This window comes from Corythoichthys intestinalis, chromosome 6, assembly GCF_030265065.1.
Source record: "Corythoichthys intestinalis isolate RoL2023-P3 chromosome 6, ASM3026506v1, whole genome shotgun sequence".
NCBI classification, from domain to species: domain Eukaryota; kingdom Metazoa; phylum Chordata; class Actinopteri; order Syngnathiformes; family Syngnathidae; genus Corythoichthys; species Corythoichthys intestinalis.
The window spans coordinates 36,861,624-36,876,059 of NC_080400.1; the positions used below are offsets into that span (position 1 = coordinate 36,861,624).

The 14,436-nt window shown below is 40.7% G+C and overlaps 1 protein-coding gene across 3 annotated transcripts; it reads left to right on the forward strand.

Moving 5' to 3' along the window:
* The first annotated feature begins 380 nt into the window (after window positions 1-380).
* ccnl1a (cyclin L1a) lies at window positions 381-14,358 on the forward strand. Of its 3 annotated transcripts, XM_057838013.1 has the most exons (10): window positions 386-702; window positions 899-973; window positions 6,209-6,318; window positions 7,804-7,924; window positions 8,034-8,098; window positions 11,823-11,922; window positions 11,994-12,098; window positions 12,218-12,471; window positions 13,128-13,226; window positions 13,292-14,358. In XM_057838013.1, exons 1-10 carry the CDS (start codon window positions 463-465, stop codon window positions 13,731-13,733), a joined length of 1,611 nt encoding a protein of 536 aa, XP_057693996.1. In that variant the 5' UTR covers window positions 386-462; the 3' UTR covers window positions 13,734-14,358. The 3 variants fall into 3 exon arrangements, 2 of the variants coding, with proteins under 2 accessions (XP_057693997.1, XP_057693996.1); XR_009063396.1 differs by lacking the exons at window positions 12,218-12,471; window positions 13,128-13,226; window positions 13,292-14,358 and adding an exon at window positions 8,455-8,468 and having other exon boundaries at window positions 381-702; XM_057838014.1 differs by lacking the exons at window positions 11,823-11,922; window positions 11,994-12,098; window positions 12,218-12,471; window positions 13,128-13,226; window positions 13,292-14,358 and adding an exon at window positions 8,455-11,786 and having other exon boundaries at window positions 382-702.
* The last annotated feature ends 78 nt before the right edge of the window (window positions 14,359-14,436 follow it).

Here is a 14,436-nt window from a genome sequence, read left to right on the forward strand (position 1 = left end):
TGTGAGACTGTGACTTGAGCAAGTAAATGTGCCATTTTAGTAACCATGATGAATTCATGTTAAAATTCACAGTATCCCAGCTCAAATCAGGAATCAATAAGGAATCTCAACAGCAGATTTCAAGAATGCATTCATACAGAAGGACGCCATATCAAGAACGTAGTTTAAAAAAAAAAAATCCATCATTGTTTCTTCAATGGCATCTTTAAAGATTTCATTTACGATAAATAAAATATTTTTTCTCCATCACTCTTGGTTTAACTGGATTGTTAAAAAGTTCCCATTGGGGGGGGGTTGCCCTGCATTTACTGTATACTGTAGATAGCGAAACTACTTTTCGTCTCGGATGTGTACCAACGTCTCCGCCTTAGCATCTTTGTGACGTCACCCTCTTAGTCAGGCACCCCGTTCCGTCGTGCTGTCTGCCTGATTGCCGTAGCGTTGTCGTTTTTTTCCCCAAAGATGGCCGCAGGTCCCCTCTCTGTGTCTTCAACCGCGTCAACAAACAACGATGGCATCCTTATCGGTGACAAAGTTTACTCCGAGGTATATCTTACGATCGATAGCTCGCTCATCCCCGAGGATAGGCTGTCTCCGACGCCGTCAATGCTCGACGGCCTCGACATACACACCGAGACCGACCTTCGAATCCTGGGATGTGAGCTGATCCAGTCAGCCGGCATTCTTCTCCGTTTGCCGCAGGTTAGTGGAATTATTTTGAAGGTATATTGTATTTTTCAGTATGTCTGGCGATTTCTTGATGTGTAAAGTTGTCAAGAATTATACTCCGGCCTGTTAGCCTCTAGCTCGCTCTGCCGCTGGCGTGGTGGATTCAAAATGGCGGCGGTCCATTGTGTTCGATCGAAGGTAAATCCTTTTAAAATATCTTGTTTCACAGGTGGCGATGGCGACAGGGCAGGTGCTTTTTCATCGTTTCTTTTACTCCAAGTCCTTCGTCAAGCATAGTTTCGAGGTAAGTTGTGTTTTGTCGTGTGAACTCACTCGGCCTTTCGTGCCTTATCGTGCTAGCTGATGCAACGCAAGTCGAACGTCGGCAGCCGCCATGTTAGTCACGTTCAAATGCGCTACAAACTTCACTCGTCCCCATTCCAATGAAATGGATCTGCGTGATAGCGACCGGGGCCGATTGTAAATTATGTTCGCCAAAATCCGCCCCTCAATATTTTTGCTTTGAAGGGTTTTTTTTATTATTATTATTATTCTCATTAAAAATATCTGTGATGGAGAACCACTGCTTTTCCATAGTTTTCTCAAAATATATAAACATCGTTAATAAAAATGAACTAATGCGAGTCAAGCTGCAGCTATCGAATATTTTAGTAATCGAGTACAGAGGTACCTATACGTACGATTTTAATTCGTTCCAGGATCTTGTTTTTAAGTCGAAATGGTCTTATGTGGAGCAGGATCCCCATAAGAATATATTATAGTTCCATTATTTTGTTCCACAGCGGACAGTAGGCGTTTGTGTTGCACAGTTTGATGGAATAAATTATTAAAAACCTGATGAAGCTGACGATTTTTTGACGATGTTAGAGGTGTGCGAAATGTCCAATTCTTAGATTAGTCGCGATTCGGCCGTGGAAGATTCGAGAACAATTCACAAACATCCAAATTCTGATTATTTAATTATACCAGGTAAAGCGGAACTAAAACACAGCGCGGTCTTCAGGACGCATTAAAGAAAGGACCGAGAGTAAATATCATGCTCAACTCATGCCGCTAGATCAAAAAAATAATAATAATACCGAACTATGGCCAACGGCCGCTACAAAAAAAGCCCAGTTGCTAGTTGCTACAAACATACGACCACATAATGCTACGTTAGATATCACATATATGTGGAACTAGATGCGAAATGACAGACTTGCCGGCGTTTGTAAACAGCCACCATCTTAAAGCAGTAGTCTTCTCTGGAAGGCTCTGTTGTAGTGAACCTAATTAACTTTTTATCTAAAATACTCCTAAATCGGCAAAATCTTCACTTGAATCTATCTTTAAATGATGAAGCACTTTTAAACTTTCACATGTCAAAAGTAGACAGAAGGGAAATTATGGAATAACAGGAGCAGTTTTAAAAACTTTTCAACGGTTGATTCACAACATTAAATTGAATGTAGTTTAAAGCTGCTGATACATATAGGGACTTGAGTATTTTATTTACTGTTTTGAACTGTTAACGTCATACTGAAATAGTAGTTTGGTTTAGCCTCAGAGGATTTTGGAACAAATTTATGAAACATTAAAAGCGAAGCGGGGGGGGGGGGGGCATCAGTAATCGAATTATAATCGAATCGTAGCCTCAGCCTCTGAATCGTAATTGAATGTTTGGTGCCCCAAGATTCCCACCTCTAGTTTCCACCATAATAATTGTCACCTTAACTTATACAAAGACTGGCGAACGGAGGTCGGCGGACGACCGTCAAGATCGTAGGCATTCTACTGCTGTATTGTTGAGCCAGTTCACGGATGCGCACACCACGCTCATATTTTACTATCATTTCCATCTTCATTTCAATGGTAAGCGTTAACTTTTTCACCACCTGCACTAACCTTGGAACCCGCGTTTTCTCTCGCAAGAAAATCCGCCGTGCGTCCGTCTTCCGGCAAAACAAAGAAACTGCGGCGCGGTCATAAATCGTCGGATTTCGAACATGTCGTCGGATTTTGAAACAAACGGCGAGTCAAATTTTACATCGGATGTCGAAAAGATCATGGTCCAAGCGATCGTATGTCGAGGTACCACTGCGTCGGAAAGATCATGGTCCAAGCGATCGTATGTCGAGGTACCACTGCAATTAGAACATTTTTTTTGGGTAAAGAGCAATTACAAATATACATGAGAAAACGAGATATTTCACCTAATATTGAACCATGTTTAGACAATCGATGCCTTTATTTTAGATTTACATTGTTGAAAACAGCCAATAATTGCATCTCAGATGTGACGTGGAAAAAAAATAAATTCACTGCTTTCACTCCAAAAACTAAAGATCTTATAAAGATCTTATAATAAAAAAATATTTCTTACCTAAAAACGACATTACACCTGATCATAGACTTCATAACCTATTGACGTGACACGGGAAACGGGGTCGATTCGTAATGGACCTATTTTCAAAAACTTAAAATTCAAATATTTACAAAACCAAAGCTGCTACCGACCTAAAACCAAAACAGGCACCTACCTTAGCCATATACGAGTCTGCATGAGCAGCATAAAAAAATTCAAAGTCGTTCCCTTATAAAATCCTGATTATTTTCTATATAAATATAACACAATTTAAAATGGCAATAAAAGTCTCAGATTTTACACTGCATGCACAAAAATCACCAAATTTAGAGATAATCACCCATATTTTCAGGATCAATAGCAATATTTAACATAAACGTTTTTGACCAAAATAGCAACTTAATTTTTTTTTTGTTTACTGCAAGTTTTCATCAGCTAATAAACCACTCAATTTAACATCAGAAACTAATAGTAACTAATAACTAAATAATTAATAAAATTTTATATACAATCACAACTTATTATAGAATAGAATATCCCTTTACTATCATTATACACTATATACTGTTTGTGAATGAGGCTAGCGGCCGCCTGGCGTAAAAGGAGCTTTTCCGGCAAAAATTCTTGTAAATAAATGCTTAAATCCCGAATTCTTCATAGATATGGACATTAAACAGTCTCGATTCTTGGTTAAAAGTAAACTTGGAGGCTAGTCAGTTACAAAAATTATCCGCCTCTCCATGTGTAAACAAAGAAGAAAATCCTGTGAATAAATGCTTCAGTCACGCATGACTGGTATGAAAAATATAATATTTACCTTGAATCCTCGAACAAATCACTCCTGAGACAATCCTGTTTGTATGCGGTGCAACTTTCATAGTTAAATCCATTCGTAAGTACATCCGAGCGTCTTCGGCTATTACTAAATGAAGCACGGCCCCTTCTGGTAAGGCGTCGCGCAAAGAATGATGAAGGGACAAGTCAATAGTGATGATGTCTATGGCTTGATGAAACACGTCACTTAAAAGTAAGTTAGGTGATTTTTTTCCCACGTGTTTCAATTGAATTTCCATTTTTGTCAAGCTATTAAGTTCTAGTTAAGTTTTAAGTTGGTCTAAATTGTAAGTCCTGATAGGATTTTGAGTTTTTGCAGTGTTCAAAATAAATGTATTATACCTGCTGTATTGGAGCACATTAGGCTACTTGGGGTTTTATCCATCAATGACTACTGAGCTAAAAGTGACAGCTTTATGATGTTTTTATTTTACACCCTCATCATTCTACAAGTGCAGTGTTTTTACAGATTAAATAAAGCCTGAATGAAAGACACGTTTGCCATGCATCGACAGTAGTGATAATAGACCCTACCCACGTGACGTCACAACTCCGCTCTCCTGAATGGTACCGCCCAATTGTCCGTCAAAACATAGTGTTAACCTGTTACGGCTACGTACATTCCTCCTATTTACGGCGTGTTTTTCTGCTCCTTAACATTAATAATCAAAATGGTGAAGGCGTGTGTGGCTGTTGGTTGCACTAACAAAGAAGATGGAGGGAGAGACTTGAAGTTTTACCGTATTCCGAGGGATCCAAAGAGGAGAGCGAAATGGACGGCTGCAATTCGACGTGAAAACTGGGCACCAAAAAATCACCACAGACGATGTAGTAGTCATTTTATATCCGGTAAGATGCATTTTAGATATACTTAGAGGGTTTTGGGCTGACAATTAAGATCATTGCTAGGCTAATCGCCGACAACATACACGTATGTATGTAGTGTGAGTGCTATCGCTAAACCATATAAACATTAAAAGCCTTAACTCCATTGACAAACGACATGAAATACATTAGACTTGACAGTGGATGTTAGCAATAACAAAAGATTTTGAATTGAAAATTTCGTAACTCACCTTTCCAAGCACAAGATAGATTCCTGCCGAATTTTCGTGGACGAGGACCTGTTTCACCCAACCAGCAACGAAGTATTTATAAGCCTCCAAGCTCTTGAAGTTTTTCAAATTTTCGTGAGAATAGGCTGATTTTGTGTGGACAAGATAATTGTAAATATCAGCGTAGCAGATGTCAGGCAGACAGGGCGAAGACAGTGGGTCGAAAAACATCGATTTGGGCATCAAATATGGATCTGGCGACTGTATAGAACGAAGCTTTTCCACATAACGCCTTTTATGCAACACATCCAGTGAGTTTACGGCATCAGAAAGCACCGGGTCTTCCATGAAATGCATTTTAAATTCCTCGATCAATTGAAACCAATGCTAATACAGAGACAAAATGACGGACAAGTGGGCGGAACCATACAGCGAGCACGTGGTTTTGTGACGTCGGTGGGTAGGGTCTATAGAAACATAGCCCTCCGCAGGGCTAACGTTACCATGGCAAGGTACAGTAACGTGAATCTTATTTATAAGCGCTACATTAACTTAATTTTACCTTATACCGAGTATCGTTCCAAATAACGTTACCTTGGCAAGGTACGGTAATGTGAATCTTACTAATAAGCGCTACATTAACTTAATTTTACTCCGCTCTCGGAGTAAAAGGGGTGCCTTCGGTGGAGTCCCCGGGTTTCGGCAGCGGAGTCCTGCCGGGGGTACTGAAGCGTCGGCGAGGCCGCGGGTTGCCGGGACCGGGCGGGGGTAGTGGTATGCAAGCGCTGTCTTACAGTGAATACATGAAAGTGTTCGCCTTGGTCTCGAGCTTGAAATGCTCCCACACTTTTTGCTTTTTCTAGGTGCCTTTCCCTTCGCTTTCTTCGGCTTCTCCGTCGTTACTTCTATATTCATGTGTGGTTGAAATAAAATGTATCCGCCACCTGTCTCTTCTTGCTGTACGCACGTCAGCGCGTTGTGCAGCATCAAAAGTAGTCTGGGCAAAACGTCATGCTTAGAGCTGGCAAACTTGAACGATTCCTCGAGGCGGAGAAAATTCCTCCATCAATTTTTAAAATTGAGTTACTCCGAATTATTCGAGTAATTGTTTCAGGTCTTAATGCGAGGTTCCACGATAACCTCAAGATGTTTTTGAAAGAAAATTTTAGTTTGAAATGAATTAGGCAGCACCATTGTGTCTTTTTCAAAGTTCATTTTATCCTGGTGTTTGTCTGGTTTTCTTCTACCAGTTTCTTGCAACCATCTGCTTCATTTTTGTATTTAGATTGTTGCTATGGCTTGTATTAACTTGGCGTCCAAGATCGAAGAAGCACCTCGGCGGATACGAGATGTCATCAATGTTTTCCATCACCTCAAGCAGATTAGAATGAAAAAGTAAGTATCAATATTTTGACTTATTACTCCCTCTTCAATGTTTTTCTCCTTGTTGAACATGTTAATGAGATTTTTTTTTTCTAATGTATTTTGTTAATGTACCCTTCTGTATCAATGTACTCTCAAACCATTTTGAAGCATTTCAGTTTCTGACAAGTGCCAAGATGTAACTTTTGCATTTTTTTACCCACCTAAATGTATGCATCAAGAATCTCCCTTGTTTTAATGTAAGAGCAACATAAGGCATAGTAGCACCACTTCTTTGGCAGTGTGAGCGTTTAGTTTTGAATAGAAGTCTGTTTATTGCAACACCTTAGACCTTGGCATTAACTTGGCTTCTTTTTTCCCTTGCAACCAACTAACAGCGACCAGCTACATTTACCAAAGCCCGGGTGATGTGGAATGGTACGTAAGACTGAAGCAGTCGGCATGACAACCATGATCCAAGGGGGCCTATCTCCTCGCCCAGGCCCCTTCCTGTGGGAGACGCCCGTGGTCTGCGCCACCTCGGGGCCCTGGGATCGGGGATGACAGGTTGGCCGGAGGTCCTTGGCCCCCTGGGTACCTTGAAGACTTCTGTGGTTCAGTCATAAACTTTGGGTAGCTGTCCGTCAACTGCGCACCTTTGGGTAACGTAGTTTTCTTTTGACGACTGCTCACCATACATTTTGATTGTGCGTTTAGCATAGAAGCCCATTCACCAGCTGTGATAGATTTTTGAAATATCACAATGTTCGTTGCAAAAAAAACCCCAAAAAACCCCAAATTCTTGTTACGCAGGTCATACAGTAATTAATACCTCACTGCTGTTTTATGGTTGGATGCCTCATCATGTACTAATTTATTTTTGTATTTGATATGATGGTGCCTTTCACTTTGGTGTCGTTTTCAGTTTACACTTTGAAAGGGGCACATACAGTTTTATGCATGTGTAATGATATTAGATATATCTACTATATGTATTATTTGAACTAAAGCTTTATGCTTTCAAACGGCACATTTCCAAATGTTGTGTCCTCCCTACATATAAATGTTTTGAGGATTCCCATTTGAGACAGGAGTCATCTCTACACATTCGCCGCCGTTGATGGCGATGGACGTCCAATCCATTTGGCCTCGGAGGGCGGGCAGCGATCATTCACTGTCGACTTGCCCAGTCCAACTGGATTAGACTTCTGTAGCCCTCAATGGCAGTCAGTGAGTTAAGTGAGATGTGTGCAACGACCATCTTTGATATTTCAATGCTAAGGCACGCTGTGATTGAGGTTGACAGGTACACATTCTATAAGCTTATAGAACCACAGGAGTCGTCAAACCCCAGCAGACTGTCAGGCATGCAGTTAAACCTGCTGAGAGTTGGTTGGAATGGAGAGAAGGAAAAAAAAAAAAAGAGTACATTGAAATAGAAGGCTTCTTTATTTGGGTGGGCATAAGGGTATCTTTGGATGGGAAACAATCTTTTATTTTGATTTCATTGTAAATTAGGACTCCAAGTTCATTGATTCTTGATCAGAACTACATAAACACCAAAAATCAAGTCATCAAAGCTGAACGTCGGATTCTCAAAGAACTAGGCTTCTGTGTACATGTCAAGCATCCACATAAGGTGAGTGTCATCCTCACACAAAAGTTCCAAACCTACTTATCAAACCAGTTCGTTAGTTTTGCAATACTTCCACCATATCAATATGCACACTTTTCCCTCCCATGTCTAGATCATTTTCATGTACTTGCAAGTCCTGGAGTGTGAAAAGAACCAAACGCTGGTCCAGACCGCCTGGTAAGTGTCCTTTTTTTCCCCACCTCACCTTTGGCTATTTCCCTTCGTATCAGTGACAAGTTTCAACTGACAGACGTGGTCTAAAGATGATGGTTTCAAACACTTAAAGACCACCTTGGATATCATTAAGCTTATTTTTGTGGAAAGCTGTATCTTTGTGACCAGTGCTATGTAAGCACCCTTGTTGTTTTGAAGCACATTGAAACATTTTGCCCTGCTGCTTTTGACCGGGTTCACCTATTGTTGCAATTTGTGACATCTCACACGTGTGCCCTTATGTGGCCTTGCTGTAAATTGTGGATGGTGTCAGGGAGCGTGATTTAACTTTGTCCTTTCTCTCTACTCTTTGATTAAAGGGTAGTCCGTGCTGGTAAGTCACATAAAGAACCTCTGAACTCTGCCTCCTCCAACCACATGACCTCAGGAAGCTTCCCCCCTTTGGCTGGCTGCCCCTCTCCACACAGCCAGTCGCAATGCTGAGACTCGTTGAAGGGGGTGCTGGGGCCTTTCCCAACAGCCTACATCATCTTATATTCTCTTGGCTCGCCACAAGGATTTGTATTTTTTTTATGCCAAGGCTTTTAGATCACACTATTTTTTTTTTTTTTTTTTAGTTTAAGTAGGACCAGGTAAAAAGTTCAAATTATAGTGTGTCATGTCCCGAACTGACGTGATTTCCAGACATGTCTGTTTTGCAGGCGGATCCAGTTCTCAGGTTTTGCCTCCCAGGACCCGTCTTGCTCTGCAGCAGTCGCTATTCAACAGATTGGCATGTTGTCTTGTAGGCATAGTTTGTGATGTTGAGCCACTAAAGTATCTTGTGGCTCATTAGATGATGGCAGGTTAGCCTGATGAGTAACGACATTGTTCTTTAAATGAGTCAAATGAAAGTTATGTATATTGGAAACATTTGCCAAAATATTATCGCCTGGTTAAACAAGTATCGATAGGGGGTGGGTGATACGTTGCATTTACCATCTTGCCCAGCGTTAGTCTACATCCTCCTTTTTGTTTGAATCCTTTTTGTCTGTTTCCCAATTACATTGATAACCATGTTCCTGCCCATGGTACATTCCATTTTTGAACATATTGAGTTGATCCCTGGGAAAATCAAATGTTGACTTTAGCACTGCAGTTTCACTCAACAGGCAGAAATTCTTGGACGGTAGACTTATCACTTCAGCACCTTTGCTACATCACTAGTTGAGTGACAAAGTTTGGCCTGAAAAGCTTGTGCACAGCTGACATATCCAAAACTAGCTTTTGTGCATGTTGGCCTTAAAAGCTTTTGCACCCTTGTCAGTTCAGATCGAACAATCTGAAAGTGGCAACTGTGGTGTAGATACACATTTTACATTACATGTGTGCATGTTCCCAAGGCATGTGTCATAATCATCTTGTCTGCTCATAATAGGGTGTAGTGCAATCCTGGCAGGGCTTAGAAAGGAGTTTTGTGACAAATTCTAGTCTTGTGGATACCCCAGAGAGAAATGGACAAAGTTAAATTTTACAGCACTACCACTTTCACTCAAACTGTCTAATAAAGGTTGATTAGCAGCAGCTTAACATTAAATTCAGCTACGGCATGCTATGGTACCTCAAATTCCACTTGATAAATTGTATTTTTTGAACAATTCACACCACCATTAAATTATGTAAAGTTACAGAAACATCTTAAACGTTGAATGTTATTGGCAAGTCTTATTTTGGGGAAAAAAAACACCTAATGTTACTTACTCATTGTTTAATAATAGACATTTTTGTCCTCCAAAGTTGAACAATTACACACTTGGACTCCGTTAGGGTGCCAGGTAAATTTTGGTTTAGCCCCGAGCAGCTAAAGAATTTTGATTTTTACTGAGTGGTTAAATGCCAAACTGGCATTAAGCCTGTCAACATTTTTTTAGGGTGACAGAAAACTATTGTGATAAATGATAGCATCTTGACCCCCAACTAACACAAACACATCCACAAGCATAATAAAACATCACAGCAATACCTGAAGATTATCTAAATAGAGTTGAGAGATTTAATAAGACTATATGACTGTATTAGCAATACTGGTTATGTAGGCAATTCGACCATTTGGCCAGATTGATGTCAAAGTACTTAGTATCATACGCCAGTATTCTCCACACAGTCTTCGAAGACTATTATTTTTAAAAATGGCTTGGCGTTGTATTGTTGTGTAAACATATAATCTCTGAACGGTGACACAATTGTCCCAATTTGATGACACGCTCGCCCCATTTTTTTTAAATTCCATTTTTAATGAAACTCCATTTGAAAATGGCAAATGACTTTGTCGCGTTTGTGCCACATAGCTCCATATTTTGCTCTTTTGCCACTATCAGTAAAAAGAAGAGATGAGTTAACATTATAGGGAGTAAGTAAGTTTTTTTCCATGCTCTCTTATGATTTTGTGTTAATGTGTTCTAGCGCCACCTCAGGTTTGGCATGTACATTACAGTGTTTAGGGATCTTTAGTCTTGTAAACAGTGTTTATTAGAAATCTTTAAGCACTAATTATTTACCATTGTCAAATTGAACCTTACACTGCAAATTTGATTGCGCCCTGGTAAAGTACATCTTAATTGAGTCCTATTCTTCAGACAAGGATGTGTTATTTGCTGATATTACAAATTTTGCCAATATTGCAAAGTCTATCATGTGGTTGAATGTTAAATTTTACTGAAAGCAAAAAAAAGAAGCAATTTCGATGCTTTTAACAAATTTTAGCTGAAGCATTCCTGACATTTGAATGAACATCTTAACAAATCTAAAAGATGAAAATATTGATCATATTTGTAATTATTTCGAGTCGATTGTGCGTTAGCATTTGACAAATCGGTTGATATCAATGCATCGTAACACCCACGAAGAGTTAATGTGGAAGTTACTCCCCTTCATTAATACACTAATATGCACAATTCCATTTAGATATTTATTTAGCACTACACACCTTACGAATCAATGTTCTTTTTAATTCAGCGATACTGCTTGTGTCCAACTTTCAATGGCGACATGGTAAAGACAAACATTAGTTGTAATAAGAGTCCACTTCTTAGTAAGTGGAGGCCTCACAGGAAGCAAAAATTTTTTATCCTTTTTAATGCTAACATGATAGTCATACTTTAGTGTTATAAGGAGTTTGCCACTTTTTTACTCGCGACTACCTCTGGCCTAAAGCGTAACTGCAGCTACGTTAACCTAGTACATCGTTCACATGCTTGTCGCTCATCAAATCAGCACCAGAAATGTTAAAAATACAAAAGTGTTTTTACTGTTAGTAGCAAGTGGGTTACAAAAGTGTTTTTGCCAAGCGGCGATTAAGCGGTGGCTCGGGGAAATGGCGCTGCCGCTGTGGGGACTTGCTTGGATGTGCATAGGTCTGTTTTCGCCCAGTGTGTTTGAGCCGAAGTCTATTGAAGGGAAGAAAAGGGGCTTTTAGGGGCAGTCAGTTAAAATTTCAGGGCTCTGTGCACTCATCAGGAGACTGGTGGAGGATGCATGGCGTAGAAAACATTAAAGTATCACTAAAAATTCCATACAGTTCAATTTAATTATTCAAAACGTAATTCCTTTTCAGTGGTGGCTTTTTGAAGTACCAAAGTGATGTGCAAGTCGCTGGTTTTAATGTTGAGCTGTCGTCTTTTCAAATATGAATAACATTGGCTTTGTGTAGAGAAGATGCTATGTATTTGTGTGCTCTTTGTATTTATAGGAACTACATTAACGACAGTTTGAGGACCAATGTGTTTGTGAGGTTCCAACCAGAGACCATTGCTTGCGCCTGCATATTCCTTGCTGCCCGAGCTTTGCAGGTGAGCGCATTAAAAATATATTACGATGGCATCTTGTGATTTTAAGTAAACCCACCCCAATTCTTTCTCAGATCCCACTTCCCGCCAGACCTCAGTGGCACTTGTTGTTTGGTGCAAGCGATGAAGACATTAAAGAAATTTGCATCACTACGCTAAAACTCTACTCAAGGAAAAAGGTAAAACATTAAACGAGAATATTTACTGAAACGAATCTGTCAATACTTAAAAATGTGTGGCAGGTTAACATTGATTGGTCCTAAAATGCGCCAACATCTCAGTACAATCTCTTCCGCAGCCCAACTACGAGCAGCTAGAAAAGGAAGTGGAACGAAGGAAGGTGTGCATGGCAGAGGCAAAGCTGAAGGCCAAAGGGCTGAATCCTGACGGCACCCCAGCCTTGGCCACTGTGGGGGGCTTCTCACCTGCTTCCAAACCCTCATCCCCAAATGTGGTCAAAGTAGATGAGAAATCCCCCAACAGCCAGACGCTCAAAGCGGTCAAGAAAGAGCCAGATAGCCGCACTCAGACCAGCAAGAGTCCTCATAACGGGTGAGGAGGCCTTTTCGAACCTTTCAAAAATCAATTTTTGTGAATATCAGTTGCATTACAATTTGTAATTTACAACTGGAAATGTTGCGAGCATTGGAAGTTTAACCTCTAAATTGAACCCTTTTATGCACACGTTACGTCTGTAATTATAGAACGGGTCTCAAACTTGCGGCATCCATCCATTGACATCCAATTGTCGTATGTCTTGTCCACACATATTTTGCGATGGGGAATATAAAAGAAAAAAACATTTGAAGGATCCAGAAATCTATATGTAAATAGTTATAAATAAAATGAGAACGGGGAACAATGAAATAAAAGATTAAATTCAATTTTAAAAAAGTTAATTTTAATAAACTGGGGGGACAAAGACACTAATTCAAATAAGAATGGAATTAGTTTATAAATCTGTGACCTAATGTAGCTTAACCCTTCGTCTGCCTTTGACAACAGACGTCGAATCCATTTGCGTTAAACTGTGATAGATGGTTTCGATATCAATTCAGGCAAATGTTTTAATAACTACCACAACACATACTCTGTGACCTGAGCTGGCAGTGAAGGAGTTAAGCTAATGATAGCTTTTGAATATATTACAACTATTTCACTATTTCTCTGGCCATAACTTTTTCTTTCTTTGGGCGTCTTTCAATCAGGTTGAGGAAGGAGGCAAAGATCGGGAGAAACAGCAGGAGTGGAAGCCGCTCACGATCGAGAACGCGATCGCGGTCGAGATCTCGCTCCCCTCGCAGACAGTAAGTTGATACGTTCGGTTTTCGGCACAGTTAAGGGGGCCTCTGACACTGTTTTTTTCTTACAGTTACAACAGCAGGCGCAGTCGCTCGGGGACCTACAGTTCCCGCTCGCGTTCTCACAGTCGGAGTCCCTCTCCGCATAGACGCCCCCCCTCGCCCCTGCTCCCCCACCTTAAAATTAAGGCGGCACACCACAGCAACAGCGACTCCAAGAGCAGCGGTCGCCACAACAACAGCGGCCACAAAAGGAAACGCTCTCGGTCGCGCTCCCGCACGCCGCTCAAAGTTGACAGGGAGCGCGAGCGAGAGAGGGACAGAGACAGAGACCGCGGAGCTTTCGAAACATCTTCGAAGAAACACAAGCACGAGCGCAGCACCGGTCATCGAGGCGACAGGAGAGAGAGGGAGAGGTCGCGCTCGTACGACAGGGACCGGGACAGAGGGCACAAGAGCAAACATCACAGCAGCAACAGCGGACATTCGGGACACGGACGACACCGACGCTGACCTTCGCTCACATCCGACGGCAAATAGACTTTTCCAAATTGTAAATAATTCAAGGAGTGTCCAAGCCAGAGTTGACCTTTGGGGTTTCTTTGTTTTCCGGGTTTCCCGAATGCACCCTTCATTTGATTTGATTTAAGAATGTTCATTTCCACTCATACATTTGTGATGACTTGCAAACAAGTTTTTGAGGCCAGGAGCCAACAGGTGGCGTGTCATGGCACTCACCTTTTAACAAATGGTCCATAATGTCACACGAGTGGTTGCAGCTCCATCTCGCTGGCCTTGATTGATAGACATGTAAAGTGAATGGGGCATAACATCTATTTACAGTGTAAAGGTGGATTGATGTCCATTGGCAAAATATCTGCTTTAATTTTTCAAAGCGATCTGCCCTGTGGATACTTTTGATGGAAATATTAAATAGGAGTATTAATGAAGCCGGAAACATGTCGTTTGCCTCCAAAGTTTATTTTGTTTACAGTTTCCAAAGAAATGTTTTGCTCTTGACCAGTTACTTTCCATCTTGATATAATTTTAAATCTTTTGTGGCTGATAACTGGTTACACTGGATTTTAGTTTCACAAATATGTTCAATTTGTATTCAATAAATTAGTTAAAGCACTGAGTTGATTTTTTTTTTGTTTCTTCCCCTACCTACCACTTGGTTACCCTAAAAGGCAACCTTCTCCGCTGTTCAGTTGAC

Excerpts from the sequence above, each read along its gene's own strand:
- ccnl1a (XM_057838013.1), top strand. The coding sequence starts at position 463 with ATGGCCGCAGGTCCCCTCTCTGTGTCTTCAACCGCGTCAACAAACAAC. Across the intron at positions 703-898 it reads TTCTTCTCCGTTTGCCGCAG|GTGGCGATGGCGACAGGGCA; the intron begins GTTAGTGGAATT and ends CTTGTTTCACAG. Across the intron at positions 974-6,208 it reads TCGTCAAGCATAGTTTCGAG|ATTGTTGCTATGGCTTGTAT; the intron begins GTAAGTTGTGTT and ends TTTTGTATTTAG.